The 22,619-nt window shown below is 41.3% G+C and overlaps 1 protein-coding gene across 2 annotated transcripts in view; it reads right to left on the reverse strand.

Annotated features, from left to right (window-relative positions):
- The window catches only part of PRKG1 (protein kinase cGMP-dependent 1), a gene marked incomplete at its 5' end in the record, with an annotated part of 496,883 nt that overhangs the window by 410,371 nt on the left and 63,893 nt on the right, over window positions 1-22,619 (reverse strand). For both annotated transcript variants that reach the window (XM_084264379.1, XM_084264378.1), the window contains one exon: window positions 18,803-18,969. In XM_084264379.1, the coding sequence (XP_084120505.1) occupies window positions 18,803-18,969 (167 nt within the window). The remainder of the gene's footprint in view (window positions 1-18,802; window positions 18,970-22,619) is intronic.

The following is a 22,619-nucleotide window of genomic DNA, read 5'->3' on the forward strand; positions in this document are numbered from 1 at the left end:
CATTCATTCAGGTTGGAAAACTGTGACCAAAAGTTTAATTCAAAGTAAAGTAAAAAATTATTATTGCTACAAAATACCTGCTTCTTCTGGGGCAAGGGAAACCTTACATCTGCAGCAGCAGCACAAATACTGCTCACAGCAACCAGTATTAAAAGCAGCAGATCCAATTCACAGGCAGGGTACCCTGCCTAAAAACCTGGGTTAGTTTTTGCAAGCAAACCGCAAGCACTGTAGTGATACAGAGCAGAATTTTTAGCCCTCGTCAAATGCAACTGCCTGGCGATTCGCAAGCTCTGTAAATCGCTCCCCAAGATACCCATGGAGTTTAATGCCTGCAGCACAGACACAGAGGGAGGTAAAGGAAGCTGGAGGGTCTGGCCCTTATGTTGCCGTTAACATGCTCTATAACATGAAAAAGGAAGGATTTCTGCCTCCCATCTCCTCTCCAGCTGCCCTCTTTTAATTTAAAGCCAAGCTCCACCTGTACATCCTTTCCCACTGCAGAATAAGCAATGAGAAAGTTGAAGTTTGCTTAAACCATCACACTCATTCATTAACAACCCAGTAGCCAAAGTTTATGTTCTTCACCAGGTGGCAAGTTTAGGAGTTGTTTGCTCCCTACCAGCAAAGAACAGTTGTTACAACCATAGTTGGGATGGAAAGTCCTGAAGAGTAACCGAGGTCATCCAATCCTCCAGGTAGCACCATGGCACACTGGGTGAAGTCAGCATCCCAGCAAAACAATGCAAGACTCACCACCTGGAACAGGGAAGGTGCCACTCACAGTGCTGACACACGTTAAGAACTTGAAGAATTTTATTTAGCTTGACTGGTAAAGCAGATGCAAGCCACGGTCTTCTGGTAAGGAAGACTGTCTTCAGCAGGGTGAGACAACTGCCAATTAAACTAATGAAGCTGCAAGACATAGTAGCAATCATCAAGTTTAGAAAAAGCCGCGCTGTTCTCTTTTCATTCTGCTCTGTTCAACTTTCATGACATGCAGAACATCGACATCCCTAAGAAAACCAGGGCATTTTCCCAGTCCTGACTGTATGACAGAATGATGTCAGAATTCAAAGCAGTCTGGAGAGATCAGCAGTAATATTTTAGCACATTAGCAGTCATCTGCCATAGGGAAAGCTAATTTTCTTCTCATTATTGCCTGATATAAAGCTATGATGTTGAACGAAGCTAAGTTTGCACCTGCTCCCAACCTGTTCTGGTCAAGTTTACATGGTAATCATTAGACTTAACCAGCAGGGGAAGAATCTGGGGGGGGGAATGTTGGTATAACATTTATTTCAAAAGAAACTGCAGTTATTAATCTACAGTAAGAGCAGATCAAACGTTTTGTCCTTCTGGTTCGTAAGGTGTTGCCTTTTTCAGAAGCCCACACACGGAAACTTTCATGGGGACCATGAAGTCATCCAGTGATGCACAACGATGCTGTCTCAGAAGCCATCAATGATACATTCTATACCTACCATGTGCTTAGCAAACAAATGCTACAGAAGGAAATAATTAAGTCAAATTAATAAAGCTGCAGTTTTCCAGAATGAATATTGCCTTAAGGATATATTCATACTTTAAATTAAAAAGTATTTCTGCGCTTCATAAAGAATCTAATTGGTGAAGCAGTTCTGTGCGTAAAACACACAGAATTGCTTCCACTTCCGCAGCAAACTTCCGGTTCTCTGGCATTAGTGGGTTTGAGCCATCGTGAGTACCCCCAGTGTTATCAGTGCTTGCCTGCAGCTGCTGGCCATGCATCTCCTGTTCCCTCGCTCCCCGTTTCCTTACTGCAAGAGCTGGATCTTGTTGTGCTACAAAACAATGACTATGGGTCACACCAGAAGAGTGGAACCACTCTGTTTTGATATACCTAACCACCTTTCTTAGCCCACTCATGTTTCTGGCCTCCTTATACCCTGTTAGCATGACTTTCACCACTAAAACCCCAGATTTTTAGTGTTGAAGCTTGTTGCCCTTTCAGACCTGTTGGTGCCTCCCATTCCTCAGGTGGTGGAAAACCCCTCGCTCCTGTTTTTTCTTCACTTCATATCCACCTTCTCAACAATATTTTTAAGCTTTATCATCTCCTCCCTCTTTTGCTGCCTCTTTCCTTCTCACACTGAAACTATTTTATATCTCCACGCATCCCCTTCTCCGCAACATTTTGAATTTTCTCTGCACTTTTTCCTATGGGATCAGTGCTGTGCAGACCACTTAACGTGAGGACAAACCAAGACCCTGTTCCTTGCTGTGCCAATGTTTTCCGGCTTACCTTCAACTTTTTTCTCAGCAAAACCAGATGCACTATTTATCTGAGGTGGGGGGAGGGTTGCCTCAAAGCCAGACATGAGCAATGACAATTCCAACTTTTCCCTCCCAAGTGCAGCAGCCAATTTAAATCCTATTCACAATGCGTAACGGCTAGAGCTGCTCCCTCATGGCTACTGACATCGAGCTTCACCTTTTCAATCATCCAGTCACCTCCTATATATGTATCTTGTGTAGGACATTCCTTGTATGTATAAAAATCTAATTTATACAAACAGGTACTCAGGAAAACAAGCAGCACATCGTGCCTAGGGCACTGTTTAAAGCATTACATGGTGAAGCACGAGCATTCCCAGGTGTATTCTCAAGGAACCGTATTTAGCAGAAATGTTTGGTTAATGCATGCCAAAACTATTTTCCTTCATGCCAAATTAAGTAAAACTTGATCCAGGATCTTAAAAAAAAATTCTTTTAATCACTGCAATTTTCCCCAGCTTTGGGATCATCCGTAATAACACTCAGCCATAACTGGATGCCAGCTGATGGCTTTGCTGAGGCCACAGAAGACAAGGTGGAACGAAGCTGCTCAACAAACTTTGGGGAGCAAACAAGCAAAGTTTATTTTTGGTGGTAAAGCAAGCAAGATGACCTAGAAAACATACTTAGTAAGAAGTGCTGTCTCATCCCAAAGCTCGCTGCCGTTAGCCAGCCAGCACAAAACTCTTCCACCAGCACACGGTGTACAAAGGCAACACTTGGAGTATTCACATGTATTAGTTAGAAACTTCAGAAGTGACAAGTGAGCTATGGTTGTGCCTTTTTTAGCCTGCCCTGGTTTACGTAATGAAATCTTCCCTTCTGTGATCATTTTGAAATCACTACCACAGCTTTGCATAGTTATTTTCTTTCCCTGCTTGATTTTATTTTCAGAAGCGAGGGGTTTGTGGTAAGAAATCGTTAATCTTAATCAACAGAGCTCTTCGTCAATTTACAGCAGAACTGAAATATGCTCCATCTACCACTTTGTAACGGCCAAATCAGAAGCGCGAAGACCCAGTCCTGAAACCCAACCGCAATCCACCCGCCACATCCGCTGCTGAAGATGCTGCTGCTTCCAAGAGGGAAAGGAGGGTAATTTAGGAATAGTCATTTGCTAATCGAGTAATAGTGTGGGTTTAATCCAATTTGCTGCGGCGCACCTTGGAACAGTTCTGTTCTCAGACTGCCAGATTAAATTTATTTGTGAATTTTTCACAGAGGTGACTTCATATGAGAAATGTAAAGTCTACATAATATTTTTTTTCTTATTTAGAGATGCTTTGTACTAATGGGATTATTCTGATGGATTTACAATGGCACGTTCACAATTTATTTTGCCGTCTACATAACTGAGTTTTTCAACCTTTATAAACAACGTCAGGACATTATTCTCGGGAAAGACTTTTGAAAGTTACCCCAGCATGAGCTATCCAAACAGGTCAGAAAGGCAAAGTCCCCAACATGAGGATGGAAGCGGGACTTTGGTTTCTATGTACTTTAAAGATGGATTTCTTTAGGTTTAAGAAACTATGCAAGGTTTATGGGAGAGCCTGAAGGCTAAAGCACATCACATTTATCGAGGATCAAGTTTGCATGAATGCTTGCTGGTCAGCAGCAGGGTCCCTAATAGCTCTGTAAAATGAGGTTATGGGGAATAACATCCTGAATAAACACAGGACAAGCTAAATAAGTCTCCCTCAGGACTATAGGAAGACCTAACACAGATATTTCTGACAACCACAGGGCTGCAACAGAATTAAGTTGTTTATGGTAAGCTTTTATAAATGATGATTCTTTCTACTCCTTATGGAGCTCTTAAAAAATCACTAATTTGTAATATTAGAGCGAACACTTACTGACTTCTATTCTGGGATCAGAGTGATTCTTAGCTCAGATACCCCACAGTTTGACAGCTGATTTGCATAATATTGTGAGTACAGCGTATAACAAATCTCAAGACAGTGAAATAAGCCTTCAGTACATCTCTTTTCTGTGCGCTGCAATACAATGCAAGATTTATGGAAAATGCCTACTGAGTGCCAATTCTAACTCGTAGGTATTGGAAAATTTAAGCTATATTATAAAACATATCATTCTTGTCACTTACTCAGGGTTAACAAAAGCCCAGCCAGAGATTTTAACCCTCAACCTGTTTAGACACTAGTCATGCTACGGAATGTCATTTATCTTGTTGCTTAACCTAATAAACCCTTTCTACTTGGCCTTATTAGCATCTGAAGCTCATTTGTGAAAGTCCACATCTAAATATACTATTCTGCAGTAAATGTACTCCCATTAGCTTTCATTTACTAAGAGATTTTTTTGTTTTGCTTTGGCATAAGCTTTCATTCTCTCATTAAGCTGCACTATTTGAGTACAAAACATTAAGCAAAGGTTTAACTTACTGATGGTCTTACTATGGTAAATAACAACATTAAAGGAATGGGACCAGATTCCTAGAGCACGAGATGGCAGCTCAGGGACAGACAGGACTGTCCTGGTTTGTGTCACCCAAGGACCTGTCTCGGAATGCTAACATACACTGATCACTCCACTGCAGTACTGAGAAACAAATCTAGTGAGAGAAGTGATAAACAGCTCCATATCCCCTTAAAAAAGATTAGCAAAATGGGTTTTTTTCAGGTTTTTCTTGCAGGTAATCCAGTGACAGAGAGTGTTGAGAATCAGACCACAAAATATCCTAGGGATGATCACCCCAAACCCTTGTGCCACCATGGCATAAGTCTTAGTTGCCCTGCACCCCAACGGGGGGCTCTGCACCATCACCTGGTCCTTTTGATCCTGCTGGACACACTTACAAATCAGTAAAGACAATCACTAAGGTTTCAGTTATACCAGGAATAGATGCTGCAAAGTATGTACTTTGAGCTCCCAAACTCTCCAGACTTTCAAAAAAAAAAAAAAAAAAAGCCAAAAAAAACAGAAATGACTGAGGACATATACTTGTCTCTTTCATTGCCCAACCTCCTCCAGAAGTTACAAGTAGGGTTAGTTCTGCAGTGCTAAATATTTTCAGTGAAGTGGGGTCTGTGAAAAAGACTTGGGTTTTTTTTTCCCACAAAGGAAAAAACCGCACTGGAGATAGCTGACAAATGATAACAAGCAGGAGTCGTTGATGAAAAGCAGAAAATAAACTTCCTTTCTTTTCATTTATCATGCGTGAGGTCCAGTTGTTCCCTCCAGACGAACATTACCAAGGACATCTCCTTCTCTTATCTTGTACTGACTGGGAACAAACACATTCCTTGGTTAAAAGTCTTCCATGGATTTAGTTCAGTGCAAATTTCAACACAGGAAACTAGTGTTTAAAGGAGATCTCTGGAGATAGTTCTCCTTTTAGGGCATGTTGACCACTTGGCTCTAGTAACAGTCTGTACTGGGACCAAAGAGTTTCTCAGCCACTGTGGAGCATCTATCCCATGGGCTACTATGAACCCAAACAGATCGTTGGAAAACTACCAGGTTTAGGGGCAAAACTCATCCCACCATCCTTAGGACTCCCTTCCTAAGGATGTCTGCACTAAAATTCACATCACAGAATCACTGAATTGTGGGGGTTGGAAGGGACCTCAAGCGATCATTGTGCCCAATGCCCTCCTGCACTGGGGTGAGTTAGCAGGGATTTGTCATAGGCAGTTCTGTATCTCCCACTGAAAATCCTTTACCAATATTATAACTCAACTTCTCTTTTCCAATGGAAACGACTACCACAAGCAGACATAGCAAAGCACACAACATTTTGGGCTGAAAGCCATGAAAAAGCTCGTTTAACTAAGTTTTTACCTAGTTTTGAACAAGGTCCTTTTTACAAGCTCATGGACCTGTCCACCCTCCCCCAAGAGCAACAACAGAAAAGAGGTAGAAGCAAATGAAGAACAGCAGGCAACACAAAACACCATTCACTTTAAAAAAAAACCTGTGAAATTATACAATATTACCAGAAAAGAAAAAATTAAAAAATTATAAATCCCACAATCAAGCCAGAAAATAGCTTCAAGTTTCGTGCCACTTCAAGATAAGAGTTTCTGTCATTTCGGCAGTGATAAACAGTCCCTGGTGAATCTCTACTGGAAGGATACGACTGCATAACTACAACAGGATTATTACTTTCAAGATCTGCATCATCTCAAACCTCAGCTGCTGCTTTTATTTATAATATGAGAAAGCCTACCCAGCGTTATTTCATGTTCTAGTTGTTTCACAAAATAGCTGTTTCCAGTCAGAACTGAAAGGTTATAAAAATATTTAGCACAAATATGACAAACATCTTATTTTTATTAGTTTTTCAAATCTCGAATTCCTACATATTCAGATTGCATTTAATTAGCAGCTGTGTCTAGATGTGCTAGGAATAGCAGCTGCCAGGATACATTGTCATTTCCATTATTTTAGAATAATGCAGTGCAAACATTGATCTGACATTTTGATATCTTAAAGATTTGTTTCCTAAGAGCAAAATTCTCATTTTCCCCCAAAATTCATCTGCGAGGGCTATAGAGAAGTTTTGAGATCAGGACCAACATATTAAACCAAAAGAAAAATAAGAAAACTTTACAGAAGAATGCAATAAAATAATCCTCCACCTCCCTGGCTTTATTCTCTCATTCTTTACTTTCAGATTTCACCCTGTCAAACTTCTGGTCTGCAGAGAGCCTTGGTCGTGCAAATCTGTGGGAGGTTTTTCCCTACTGATGAGAGGGGAGAGATGAAATCTCACCTGAATTTCCGCTGGGTCAAAGAGGCACCCAAGGTGAAACATTTAAGGAACATGGATATACACAGAAATGTTGCCTCGGTAACTTACCAAGAGGGATTGCTACTGGATTTCCTGATTTCACTCATCACTGCATGAAATAGCAATGACTAAGTCACGGCTTGAATCAAACCCGAACCACTGGCATGACTGGAGAGCACAAAGCAGCGGTGTTTGCAAGGCTTTGCCCTTCTGAGAAGTGGCCCTGAGCACTCAGAGATCACATTGTACGTGCCAAATATAAACTGGAGATGGGGTTCAAGAGGCTTCATTGGCACACCATCAAGTAGAGGATTACCTAGATGGCTTAAAACAACTTCTTCTTCTCCATTTTAAACTGATTTGTGTGGTGCGCTTTACAATTAAGAGTATTGGAGACCTTGGATGTCTATGGATTAGGTTCTCAATTTTCCTAGTTTCACCATCTCATTTTCCACCACAGATTTAAAAATGTCTTCCACGGTAGAAATGACCTGACTTCCCAGTTTAAGGAAGAAGCAGGAAGCCTTTCTCCCCTTCCCCTTTCTCAAACTGTTTCTTTGAGCTCTCTAGAGCAGTAAGGGCAGGGGGCACACACAGTTTGATTTTTTTTTTTAATTTTGGTTGCATATCAGCTTTCAAAGTAAATCAGGCAATCCAAAGCAAATCAAGCTTAACAGAAGGGAACGCTTTCCCTCTAATGTTCCTTTAATAGTTTGGATTGCTAACACCAGAGACTTTCTATCTGCATACCCTGACTAAATTATATAGCCATGTATTTTAATGGGCAGAAATAAAGGTCAAAATCCAGGCACTTTCATGTATACTATTATGGTGAAAAGTCCTTTTATTTCACATTTCAGTTGTGGGAGTTTCAGTAAAAGGGAGGCATGGAACAGTGGGGGAGACAAGAAAGACATTTGTGCCTCCCTTTTCAGCTGCTATTAGCAAAATGAATGAGGCTTTATCTCAACAATTTATTTTGTAAATAAAACCCCCTTAATGACAGCACAGCCTTTGTATAACCGCCAAGAAATAAAAAAATAAATTGCGTATCAACTATGATCTTATGCAGTGTAGGGGAAAATACACAGTCGTGTTTCCCGTACAGTGGGAACCTTCTTAAAGAGGTTACACCTATGTACATTTTCTTCCTGAAAATCTGGCTGCCTGCAGATGAACCAGGTTGTACAAAGACATTCACAGAACAATCTGTCTATCTGCTAAACTCCACACACCTCTCTCCCTAGCAATGAGGACTCGAGCTTTTGCTAAACCTGCTCCAGCCTTGGTCAACGCTACGGTGCAAACACAACAAGCCCTTTAGATTCGGAGAAGCAAAGGTAATGACGAATTAAATGGCAAGAGTAGTAAATCTGAGCGAATGTGAGCAGATCCCAAAGAACGCTGGGCATTCGGTTTGGAAGTAAAAATATTTTTAGGTCATCTTGACACAAAAACTTGTAGAACATTGCTCAAGAACCTGCCAGCAGTCTTCTCTGGTCCAAGTCTCTCGGGGAAGCTTGTGCTGATGGCAGGGCTTAAGTGAGGACAGAGATACAAGGCTCAGCTAGGCAGGTAGGTGCTTGGCATCACTCATATAAAGGCATTATACACTGCACAGTCCCTCCTCTGCGCTGGTGAGAGTTTGGCAACACCTTGAGAAACCCGAAGTTCTCGGATGATGATGTTTACTATTTAGATAGCTACAAGAAATTATATTTGACAGGTCTGAAGTCATTAGCTTCCATCTTTAATTGCATTTTCTGTTCTCCCCCTACCCAATATTGGCTTAGACTACTCGGGGGTTAGGTTTCAATGCTGAGCAGGAATTATGTAATGAAATAGAATCCTGAGAATATGCATATATTCTCTTGCCATTCCGTAACATAAATTCTATGGTGTATGAGGCTTGAGTCTTTAAAAAGAGGTCAGCATGCAAGATCAGCAGACCTGGGCTACAAGTTATTTGCTCACCCCACACAGCATGTCATCCAAGCAGAGAGGCAAGAGGCAGGACAGTGGTCACAGCACCACATCACTCAGAACACTGCAGGACTGGATTTCTGCTTCACAAGGTCATATTCTAATACCTGCAAGATTTATACTGGCTTGCTTTCCTAAATCCCGGCTCAGGCGACAAGGAACATTCCCACTGTCCGTATAAAACACTATCATCTTTCCCTCTGTATTTCCCTTCGACTCAGCAATCTTGCTAATAAAGTCTGACAGGTTCATATGAGTTATTACAAAACACATACACCAATGTGCAGCTTGGTCGGAGTCATTTTTAAGACAAACGGTAAATAAGAATATCACCCATAACATGTTGCAGCAGTATTAACTGTCCTATGTTTATATACTTCTAGGGTTCGTATTGCATTTAAAGTGCTAAGATTTAGTTCTGCAGCTTTCAAAAGAATTACTTTATAGAGAAGAAGTATGAAACTGCCTCTATCACAAGCGCAATCGCTGCCTATAAAACACTGCCACTGTGATCATCATCATTTCATATCCTTTTTCATCTCATGAACAATTTATGAGCCAAGTACGAGAAATATTTACTTCTCCATCGCTAGTATGAGTAAATAACCACTCTTTGAAGAGCTAATTGTTAAGGCACTGTAAAATTAAAATAACTAGATGATAAGAGTGGAAGATTTGCATTCTGTTGTCCTGTATATGAAAGCAACAGCATGCAACTCAATTTCTCTAGGAGAAACTAAGTACTCTAACACTGACACAGTAAATGAGCACAGCACCTGAGTATTCAATTTACCACATTCTGGAAGACTGCTACAAACAGGTTTTAAGTCTATAAAAATTTGGGACAATACAGAAACAAGCAGGCTGGGGCTAACACCACAAACTCAAGCCTTCTCAATACTGCAGCCACACAGAGAAGTCCCCACTTGACCTACTGTGTCAAAATACTTCACAAGAAATACTTGTGGATTTGATCCATGCATAAATGATGGTGATTTTTTCAAGCACACCAAGCATTCACACTACATCCCTAAAAAGCACATGACTGCCAAATCCCAGAAGTCTTTCTTGTTCTTATGCTGCCAGTTCCTAGGGATGCTCCAGGGTATTAAGACTGCTTAAGGAAACTACAGCAAGATGCTCTGAGTATTTCCAAGTCCATCAAGACACAGTTGATACAAACTTGTGTATTAACTTACTTTTTTTTTTTTTCTTCTAAACACACACCTAGTCAGGGGCATGATTGGAATTATAGACAAGTGATAAAAAAAGCTATGATAGCTAAACACCACCAGAAAGAGTAAAACTGTTACCTTAAAGATAAGCAGGTCTTAGAGTAATGCTACCAAGTTTCTCGTAAATATTTGAGCTCAACATAAATTGGTCTCAAAGCATCAACTAAGGGTTAGAAAACAAACCTGTTCTCCAAAGAATGTGGGCAAAATTCCATGGGAATCCACAAGAGATGGACCAGTCAAAAGGTGAGTGTGTAACAAAAGAGAGGCAACCAGAAATGTTTTGTGATGTCAACCATTCATTCCTCTGCCCTCCAACTCAACTTGTGACATATAGAAAGGATGCAGTGCCAGATGTGAAACCACACGCTGACAGCACATTTAAGGAATCTGGTTGATAAGCCCCTTTGCTCATTTGTACACATTTGTAGTCTGAGGAGCTCCGGGAACACTCTTTTAATGCCACTGCTTTGCCCAAGGGACAGTCCCTTGGACAGCCCTACAAAAACACTGGCTCCATAACCATCCAGTTTCCAACAGAGATGCTGCTGAGATGTCTTGCACACCTGGAATGACACCTGAAAACATTAAACAGAGGAGTGCAAGGAAGAAACTGCTGCCAAAGTACATCTGCAGAGAACTAATGGAAAGTCCTGTGAAAGGCAGGTTCTTCAGAAGCCATGTTGGCATGCTGTGCAGAAAATCCCACTTTGCCACAAACATCTAATTGATTCCTTCCTACACAGTGCTCCTTACAGACAATGAGTAAAAATGCTCTCCAGTCTCAAGAGCCATCTAACAGCTGTGCAATGAGATGCTATTTTCTGGTGTTTGCTTGGGAAGGCAGATCCAAACACCTTGAGAAGAGGTTTGGAGCCTCAGGTAAGGCCCAAAACTCTCATACAGAAAGTCAAAGTCTTAGAAGCAGAACAGCCTCAATTGTGTTAGAAAAGCCATGAATGCAATGGATGCAACTACTATTACCTTCTTGAGTGTCCTTGGGAGATGCAGAAAGGTAGGAAACACGTATCAGAGGACCCAACTATATTATCTGGACGATATTTTGGAAAAGGACTCAAAATTGCCTGGTCTGACACCAAAAAGGCAGGAATCCCACAGTGGCCTGAAGGACCACCAGGCTGAAGGAAGGCTAGCAAGGATAGTATTCAGGTATACGTAACAAAACACACTATGCTGCCAGGCAAACCCCTACCTGCACAGGCTCAACTCTCTCTGTGTGCAATCTCAGAGCATGAGTCTGACCCAAAACGTGCCGTCAGATGCAGAGCTCAGCCAGCTTCTCTGGATTTAACAGACTCAACTGCAAACTGCGTATTCACTCTTATCCCCAGAGACTAAAGAAATTACAAACAGACTAAAGAGTTTATAAAGTTTGGTCCAGCCAGCATCCTTTCACTGAAGCAGGGAGGAAAAAGACACCAACAAACCCTTTGGTATAGTTTTCTTTGAGATACATGATGATCGCCATCAGTGTTGGTGAAAACCAGCAAGCAGAAGCTCAGGTCCATTGCATGGACTTTGCAATGACAACTGTAGCGGGTCACAATAAAGTAAGGAGTGTCTTGCAAGTACAGTGTACAGCAATATAAAAATAGATGTGGTGCAGGTCAAGTGCCAGGATGCACTGTCTCCACTGAGGTGGAGGTACTGCTGCCCTCATTTTGCTATTCTGGACTTGCTCTTGGGAACAAAGTCATTTAGCCTACTTAAATCCAAAACAGGTCTCTCTTCTCCGTTTCTCTTTCATTTAGAATCAAATCCTTTCTCTGAGAAGACAAGGAACTGAATCAGAAGATCTGAGGGCTAGAAGAACAATTACATCCTATTAAATCAGATCCTTCTGAGAGTGGCCCATAAAGACAGACAAAAGAGGGGTCCCAGAGAGAGTGACAAGACAGATAGAATGCAGCATTTGTGGATGACTATGTGCAGCATTCAAGAGTCTGCATGGATCACTGTCCAGTTAGGGGGAAAATAACAGGTAACCACACAGTTAGGAAAAAAGCAAACAGGAGAGAAAAGGGTGCTGCACTCCAGCACACCTTCAGAAGCAGGAACAACAAACCATTGATAAAACCTCACCGTGTCGCAAAGCTTGGGCAAAGGCTGTGATAACCCACAGGAGGCAGCAAGGAGATCTCTTAAGGACACAGACAGTATCTAGACGCCTGCTTTCATTTTGATTCAACAGCAAAAATCCCCAGAGACTGAGGAGCTGTTTTGAGGGTTTCACCCAAGATCAGACAGCTCTGCCGTCTTTGATGGGAGGTCTTCTACAGCCTCTTGCATTTCCCTCTGGAGTTCAAATGACTATCGAGATTTTGCCTTCCCTTATCAACACCAAGCTTGACATCCTAATAAACTCTGCTTTTTCTAAGAATACGTTCCTTCTTAAGACATCTGACTCTCAAAAAAACCCCACGGTCCCGTGGGAAGTCACAATTAGATGCTTCATTGCTTTGGAGAAGCTATCAAGAATGAAGCAAGAAACAAAGTCTCCTTTAACAATAAAAGGCAAATCTCCATGACAGAAGACAACAATAAAACTAAATTTTAGACAAGAGAAAAACTACTAAAACAAGGGCTGGGGGATGTGTAGGCTGTTTCTCAGCATAGGTTCTTAAGAAGCTGCTGCTTCCCTTTTTTATGCCTATAGAAGTTGGTGCCCATGGGGTACTGGAGGAGCTATTTTTCCTCTCTCAGACTCCCAAATTGTGGTGCAGACAGAGGTGCAACCTCAGTATTCACTTGCAGGAGGACAAACAGCCAGGGAGCATGTTACACCTACTGCCAACAGAAAATCATGAGCGACACCACAGCTCATCTAAGCATTTTAACCCTGCTTTTCCCCCAGTTCCCTGTATTATTTCTTCCACGCTTCATGGGAACAGTAACAAACACAAAAGGACTCCCTACACCTATTAATACAGTTTCTAAAAAACTTAGAACATCTGTTTATAGTGGCATGACTGGTATTCACACGAGAACCTAAAACTTGTACTTTGATGATTTATCTATAGCTCTGCTGATATAGTTTTTCCTTTCATAACGCAACCATCAAATTTGACAGACTGCAGTTGACAGGTTCAGACAGAGAGGGAGCACAAGAGGAAACATTTGGTTTCAGATGTGGGATATCACATTTATCCTCATTAGTGTGAGGTAACACCCACACATAACTCAAACCTGTCAACACGGTACAGATCTGGATGCATCTCTCTGAAAGAGACCTTTCCAGGTTTTCACCTTTAAGTGCTTTCAGAAAAATTGAGAGATGGTATGCTCAATGAAGGCATAAAGGCAAAGAAGCCACTGAATGCAAGCGAGAACTTGAAAAATGTTTGCTTTTTTTTTTTTCCCTTAAAGAAAACTGGAGGTGGCAGACTAATTTTAGAGGCAGAATATGATTAACCAGCAAGAACCTGCTTTGGCTCCAAAAGAAACTCCAATTTTAAGACAAACAATCTGTTGAACTGCTCTTAGAGCGATATACGTTCTCATAAGAAAGGCAATATTTCTGATAAGTTTATTTTATTCCTGAAAATATTTTACTTAGAGTGAAAAGTGCCAGTATAGACTGCTTCAGATGTATAAGTCACAGTATCACTTATCCCCCTCTGTATTACCAGTCTTGTCAGCCTGGAGGAATTCTGCTGCTGTCAGAGGCCAGAGCACGTATGTTCAACACTTTCAGCAATTTCAGCCCCTAATAAATATTTGCTTATATCATAAATAAGTTCATTTCCACGTTCAAAGCACAGTTATTGGTGTTGCTAGAGATTAAGGGCATCTCTTCACCCAATTAATATGCAAAACTTGCAGGGTTTTCTTGCTGCTTGATGAACGTAGGGGGATTAAAGGGTTGTTCCCTGCCCCAAAGCATCTCAGAAACTGATCAAACACTTTGTTACTTCATGTAAATCCTTCCTCCCAGAGCCATCCAAGACGAATGGACACATACCATTTGCCTCAAGAGTTATAACCAGCATCCTTCCTGTAAGGCTTGAGGGAAAACTTTGGAGGGGAAGAGAAACACTCAACTTGCACAAAACACTACCCAGGAAACACGGGTTGCTACAGCCACCCATATTCAATGGCTTTCCACATCCTACTCCAGTTCTCTGTCCTAAGCAGTCTTCCACAAGCACAGGGCACACTTTGTGTTACTGTTTCGTGATCACACAGATCACACAGGTGGCCTGTGACACAAAACCATCCAACCCAGTTACCCCACAGGGGAGAACTACTCAACAGCACAAGCAGGATGAAGCTACAGAAACAAGGGTTTGTCATATGTAAAGGCTGGGATACAGCAGGTCCAGCAGTAGTTCTGAACCTAAAAAAACCCCAACCTATTACTTATAAAGCAGCCCTAAATTTGGTGTTCTGCTTGCTGAGACATTTCAGTTTCAGGGCCTTAATTATAGCATTGTTTTCTCCGTACTGACCCAAAGAGGAACAAGAGCTCAGGTTCAGCCCAAACCAGTTACTTCCAAGGCTCCAGTCCTCACAGAAACAGCAGTCCTTCGGCTTTCATGGCTAGGACCCCATCTGCCTCAGTGCAGCAAGGCTGTCCCAGAGAAAGGGACCCAGAAGGGCTATCCAACAAGAACAACTCCCATTCTGTTGAGAATGAAGGAGAAAAAGACAGAGGGAAGTCTACTAGACCAGGGGTAGTCACCTCTTTTAGAGGTGACTGATCATATTTAGCAGTTACTGGGTTGGAGGATGCTCTTGCACAATTTCAGAGCAAACACTGCTACAAGTTTGCTACAGAGCAAACACTGCTACAAGGCCACAGGGTGTTTAGATCGTGAGGTTCTCAATCACAGGGGTATTTCCCCTCCTCTTGGGGCCAAAGAACAAAACCCAATCCAGCCAAGGCATGGCACACACCAGAGTCACACTCTTGCCTCTCAAATGCAACACCTGCTGCTGTCTAGCATGCTGCAGACTCAAGAACACCTTCCTTTTGAACTCAGCACCTCATTCCAAATTCCCCACCTCACCATGTCTACTCCAAGAACATTTCCTTCAACTTCCTTCTCTCCCCATCTAAATCACAACTTACAGCATCCTTCTATTTTCCTCTACTGTGTTTCACTTCTCCCTGCCCAGCTTCACTGTTTGACACATCACAGGTTGAGGAACAGAATGCCTGAAAGAGTTTCTTTCTATGTTTTCAATAACCTCAGTCTTTCCTCAAGCCCACTGTACTGAACAACTTTTCATCTCTAGAGCCCAACCTGTTTGTACCAGTGCTGCTCTCACTCCTGATAACAAAACAGGGAAAAAAGAATTACAGGGAGAGCAGGAAAGCTGAGGTAAGAGATGGAATAATAGGATAAAGAATACAGAGGTTTGATTCAGTCTTTGTGTGTATGGGAGCCCATGACTGGAGAGGGAAAGAGTCAAACCTCCAAGTGAGGGTAGGGTTTGGCAAATGTATGAATAATAAAAAAATAATAAAAATAAGTGCACAGGTAAAGCCAGTATTAGACAGTGTGAAATTACCTTTCTGCTAGAACCAAAGAGAACACGGAAAAGTGGAGCCAAGCCTTCCCTGACCCTTTTCTGAGGTACAATGCCATAGCCATTCCCACCCAAGGAACGAGGCAAACCTGGAATTAGCCTCAGAAAGCAGACATCAAGTCATAGTGAAGAACAAAGAGCCTCGATGTAACCACTCTTAAGGTTCACCAATCCCAGCAAATGTCACATGCATATTAATGTTAACAGCCATGGTAAAGAAACAAAACACTTAATGATCATGATTACCAAGGTCTCACCAGGACTAGTAGAGTCCTTGTGTCTAGAGGGGAAAATTAAAACAGACACTACTACTGCATCACCATGATAAATGGGATGCAGAAATTCACAGTGGAAATGATGGATGTTTTCAAATCCATCTTACTTAAATTATTATTTAAAATTAGTCTACGGAAGCATCACCAACATATAACTCAGACTTCTGGTGAGAGACTCAATCTAAATGCTGAACATTATGAAATCATAAACAAGTATAAGAGTGTGTTGGTTATCAAATGCTCTGAATAATCTTGAGACGTAAAAATCACAGCTATAAGTCCAAGTAAGGAAAGACAGAGAAATTAATGGGAGAAACATTTGCAATACTTATTTGATTTTTGAGAAAATACCTCTTGATAATACTCATAAAGATGAGTTTCTCCAATAGAGTTTTGTAAAGAACAAAGTTTATAGTTGCGGGGAGGTGGGGGTGTGTTAATAACAGAGAACACAGAATGATAAACCAAAATGAGCTAATGAGTCTGTTCCACAACCATAATCCAACCCATCTGATAACGTCTTCTTCCATTTCCATTACTTCATCATCACTCATTGCATTATATCTAAACATAGACTATAAACTCTTCATAATTTTGTTTGTAAAGCATTATGCATATTTATGGAGCTATCTAAATAATCTTAAATTAAGTTACAAGACCAGCTAAAGACTGGGGGAGAGCCAAGTCGCGCCCTCATACACAGAAGGCTGCCAGAAGACCAAAGATACACTGAAGTACCCAAAGACACAAAAGTTTTCTTTGACTGACATTTGTTTTAGAAGACAAGAATCAAGAATTCAGGGATTGAGTTTGGACCGATAATTAGAAACATCTGGTAAGCTGAAGGACATGACAGTAATACTACATCATCATCAGATGTATCAAATAAAGGGTCATTTGGGTACCAAGCTACGTTCAATTCTCCTAACTATGGTGGAAACAGTTCTGCCCATAAATTCCCTCAAAATCCTCTCCAGAGGATGTAAAGAGGCTGAGCAGGAGGTAAGTATATGCTGATTTTGACGGTGTCCTGTTGTTAGGAGGTTTTTCAAGGGATGTTGAATGCAACATCGAAAACCAGACACAGATCAAAAATGCTGTGAGCATACACACCTCTTCTGTGGTGTTTTGGGAAGCAAGTAGAGGTGTGCAGTGAAAAACCTCCACAGTTTTACTGTGAAAAAAATACTAATAAAATATTATTTTATAGCCTTTTTATTATTACCAATAGAACAGATCCTGCACCTTATCAATGCAGTCTCTGTATTCAGGGGGTTGAAAAACCTAAGTAAGTCTTTCCATGTAACACCAGGGGTGGAAACACAGAGTTTGCTTTGGCATCCCCCACTAAATACTTCATAGTGCAAAATACCATCTGAATGTGCAAACTTTAAAAATATTAAAAGCCAAAGAAATTAAACATGTGCTTGACCTTAAAAGGGCAGAATGTTAAAGCTGTTTTAGGAAACTAGTGAAGAGCACTTGCAACTATACAGCATTATGAATTTGGCAGGAAGCCATGTTTAAAGGATGCCTTACTGCCTTGACGATATTTTCATGTAAAAGAACAACTTAAGAAACCAATTTGCACACGTACACATACATATAAACACACAGAGTTAAACACAGCCTGTAGGTTTCCCCTATTAGCTTAAAAGATATGGTCAAGCAAGAAACCTCCATTCCCCTTAGGTGTGCTTCTAAGTCTACCAGACGGTTCTGGTAAGGAGAGAGGAGTTTTGCAAACATTTATCCATTTCCATTGTACCAAGTCAAACGGAGAACTCGCTTGTTGCGTTATCCGTATTAAAACAGCAACATTTGCTTCAGGACTCACTATTGGTCACTCTCAGAAGAGGGATGCTGTTCGGTGCACACACAGTGTAATCAAGCTTAGTAAATTACTACAAATGAACATGCATTTCCTTAAAAAAAAGAAACACATATATAAGATATGCTCAAATTGACAATGAGTTAGAGAACTTGGAAAGAATAAGATCCAAAATGCAAATAGCTGACATTTTGGAGAAACAGAGCACTGGCAACACCGATCCCGTTAAAAGACTTTCAGAAACCTGACAGCTCCCAAGAACAGCAGAATATCTACCACTCTCATGTTCCACAAGAAAACACCTGGCACAAAAAGTCCTCTTAGGAGTCAGGCGTGCTGAACTGCAGATGCCTCACTCATTCTGCACACAGGACAGAAAAATAACATTTTCTATTACACAATACTTTGTTCCTGCAGAGTGCCCATGTGCTTTAGCAACACATATAAGCTTGTCCTCACAACGCCCTACAAGGCAGTGAGCCATGACCATACTCTCCTTGTTTTAAAGTCATTTCCTATTTTCCATAAAACCATTCTTTCTGTTAAGCACCCAATTTATACAGCAGACCATTGGTATCGCCTCAAAGCCAAAGAACTATGTTTAGTGGAGGTTTATTCCAACTGAATCACAGCACAAGGTTAACAGCTTTCACCCTCTTTCTTTATATAGGGAGGCACACAAATCTAGTAGGAAATTTTCCAGGCAAAAGTAGTCCACACAATTTTTCAACAACCATATTTAGACAGCATCTTTAACCTCTTTCTTTGGAATGATTTTTCCCATGAAATAAAGCTTTCATCTCTGTATGTGTTTTGAAAAGGTAATAAATACTAGCTTTTTAAACCATACCTTCCATGACATACACCAGGGAACCCACATCTCCTTCCTTGATGATGCAGCTGTCTTTACCATACTCCACGGGGTACATACAATCCACAATCTCCTGGATCTGAGACAGTTCCAGATTCTTCATGAAGTCATTGTCAAGGATCGCTTCCTTTATTAGTTCCTTGGACCTGAGGTGACAAAAGACAAGACTTAAACATGTGTCCATCAGCTGAGATCATCAATATCATGTGAACTCTAGCACAACTGCACAGTGCCCCAGTGAGTATTTCCTTGGGGGAAAAAAAATTCAGTATTTTCCCTAAAAATCTGATCAAGTCCATCAGCAGAGAAGTAAAAATATTACAGAAATGCTAGCTTGCAATTATTTTAAAGCAAGTTTTAGATACATCAAATATTGAAATAAAAATAGATTTCATGTGACAGCAAGATCCTCTTTTAGCTCCAAGTTTCCCATCTTTAACAACACCAGAGAACAACAGAGCTACTTAAAATATCTTCCAGATACAAAACCAAAAGGAAATACAAACAAGAAGTTTAAGGATTTATGACTTAAATTATTACATTTTCTATTAAATTATACAAACTGGAGCACACAAAAGCCTGATACCGCGCTGATTCTTTGAGTATTAATCAAATTCCAAAGGCCATTATATTCCCTGGAGGAGGGACCACTGTTACAGGAGCACCACTACCATCAATTCATTTCTTTGATGACCAAATGGAAAATTCCAAAGTTATATTAGTGTGCAGAGAATTATATGGGCAGTTTCAGTTTGGCATGCAATCGGGTTGGAAGCCTGGAGTTGTCAGTGGCCACTTAGCAAAGCTGCGCAAGGAAGGAGTTGTTTCTGAAGATACAGCTTCCAGAACTCAAAAGTTTACACATTCTCTGGAAGACTACCCCAAGGAGTACATTAACACAGCCTGCTTTCTCTAGAAAGTCTCTGCAAGTGTCATGTTATGACAGAAACTGCGCAACAAAACCACTGACGTGTTTTTCCTGATTTTCCTGAGTTTCCTTCAATTTCTACAACTGAAGTTCTCACCACATAGTGAGTCACGCTTAGGTGAACCCTCCAGTCTTCCCTTCAGACTGTCAAGTTCAACTCCATCTGTGTAACCACCACAGGTTATGACATTTTACAAAAAAGCCTCCTAAAGCAACTTGTGCAAATGAACAACTTTCCAAAGCTAAAGCCCCTGAAGCCCACTAAGCTGGGAAGAAGTGTCAATCTGCTTGAGGATAGGCTCTTCAAAGGGACCTACCTGAACAGGCTGGATCGATGGGCTGAGGTTTAACAATGCCAAGTGCAGAGTCGTGCACTTAGGACATAACAACTCCATGCTGTGCTACAGGCTTGGGGGAGACTGGCTGGAGAGCTGTCAGGCAGAGAAGGACCTGGGGATGTTGGATGACTGCAGACTGAATATGAGCCAGCAGTGTGCCCAGGTGGACAAGAAGACCAATGACATCCTGGCTTGTACCAGAAACAGCGTGGCCAGCAGGTACAGAGAAGTGATTGTGCCTCCATATTTGGCATTGGTGAGGCTGCACCTTGAATACTGTGTTCAGTTTTGGGCCCCTCACCACAAGAAAGACATTGAGGTCCTGGAGCGTGTCCAGAGAAGGGCAACCAGGCTGGTGAAAGGGCTGGAGGTCAAACCTTATGAAGAACAGCTGAGGGAACGGGGATTGTTCAGCCTGGAGAAGAGGAGGCTGAGGAGAGACCTTATCACTGCCTACAATTACCTGAAAGAAGGTTGTAGAGAGGTGGTCTCTTTACCCAAGTGACAGGTGATAGGATGAGGGGGAATGGCCTCAAGTTGCCACACAGCAAGTTCAGATTAGACATTAGGAAAAGTTCTTCACCTAAAGGATTATCAGACATCAGAACAGGCTGCTGAGGGAGGGGATTGAGTCATCGGCCTTGGATGTATTTAAAAGACAGGCAGACAAGGTGCTTAGGGATATGGTTTAGTAGAGGACAGGTATGGTTGGACTCAAATCTCAAAGGTCTTTTCCAACCTAGTGATTCTGTGATTCTGAAACACCTACAGGCTGGACACCAGGTCCTTGGCCCCTCATTTCTCACTTTGCAACTCCACTTCTGTGAGCTGTACCATGCTATGTGAAACACAGCCCCAGCAGATGACAGCTACGTGCTGAGTTTATTCATTTCAAAGAGTTTTTACTTTTTGGAATCTGAACATGAAAACTAAAAAGATACATTAATGGCTCATGTCTTCTTGAAAACAAACAAAAACAAAAAAACCAAACCCCACATTGTGACTTCAGAGGTCCAAAACCAGCCAGACAGCCTTGGAGATACTATGCCTGTGCTGTAGTCCTTTTAAAATACACCTCAAGGTTATATGCTGCACTGATTCAATTTGTGAAGGTTTAAGGTGCCTTTTATGCTTTCAATAGCTTTGAGGTTATTGCAACAAAACGTGGTACTTTGCATCAGAGTCCATTGCTACTGACACAGCTCAAGCGCAGGACGGGAAGCCGGCCAGACTACCCAAGTACCATCAGCAAGATGACAGAGACTCTTTTGCTCTCAAGAAATTGAATTTGACTTCACATACTGTCACTCCTATTCCTTGTGTGTGCAAATGAAAAAACACCAGGGAAAAAAACACACCCACATCTGTGTTGCTTCTCGCTTTCAGTAATGCAAGAAGCTGGCAATTTGTAATGCTGACCAGATGACAGATAACCTGCTTTCCTCATTCCCTAGAGTGAGACTACGCTTTGGATGCTACACCTTGACTCAGTGCTGCTCTTTTGGTCTTAGCCACGCCCACAGGCCCCCAAAATCCAACTAACAAAGGCACTAATTATTACCATTATTCAAACCGCCTGCCAAAGAAGAAAGCATAATAAAAGCTTTCGCATTAGTCATATCAACCAGCATTACAATTTCAGCCATTTATTTCATTCCAAGGCTTTCTCCTAGATAAAGTCAGCCTTTCAAGTGGAGCGTTTGTAAGAATACCCACCAGAGACAAGAGGGAATTCAGACATGGTTCAAGTAAGACCTCCCTATGTCATTTAGAGGCCCTCAGGAGAAGAAAAACAATGCTTTTCTTGTCAGAATCAAGCACAGCAAAGCATTTGGAAAGGATCTGGGAAATTTGATCTAAATGACAGCAAAGGAGCAGCACAGGAGTTAGGAAAATCCATTAAAAATCTGTTTTGGGGAGAAACAGCAAAGCATGCATAACATGAACAAACTTCGGCAATTTATGCGCTTAATATATAGTATTACTGGTGTCTAAGAGCACATCTGAACCAAACATTTCACAGCCTCTGCCCTTCAACACAGAGATATCAGAGAGATTAAAGCCCACCATGTCATTCAAATCCTTTTAACGATAATATGAAATACATCCAATAAGAGGAAAAATACGCCAGTCAGGATATCAATAACGCGGTTTCATCTCTGCCACATCTAAGCATCTTAGAATTAAGTATCTCCATAGAATGGTCTGGATAATAACTCAGTCACGCTTGAATGAAACCAAAATAGATATTATTATTTAAAGATAATTAGCTAAAATGAGACTTCAGATACAAAGAGAGAGAAGCACCTCCCGCTGCCCACAAACAGCACTTGCTGCAGGAACAAGCACCTTCCAACCCAACTGCGTGTTTAGGAGTGCATTTGCATCAGGCTAAGCCATGCTTCATTCTTCGTAAGCTACAACCCTTTGCAGCAGGAAATATTCCATCCATCTTTAAAAAGAAATAAATAAAAAGCTTTGTTTGACATATTTGAAAATTAGCTGATGCTAAAAATACATTGTCATAGCT

The sequence above is a fragment of the Gallinula chloropus genome (assembly GCF_964237585.1).
Source record: "Gallinula chloropus genome assembly, chromosome: 5".
Classification (NCBI taxonomy): domain Eukaryota; kingdom Metazoa; phylum Chordata; class Aves; order Gruiformes; family Rallidae; genus Gallinula; species Gallinula chloropus.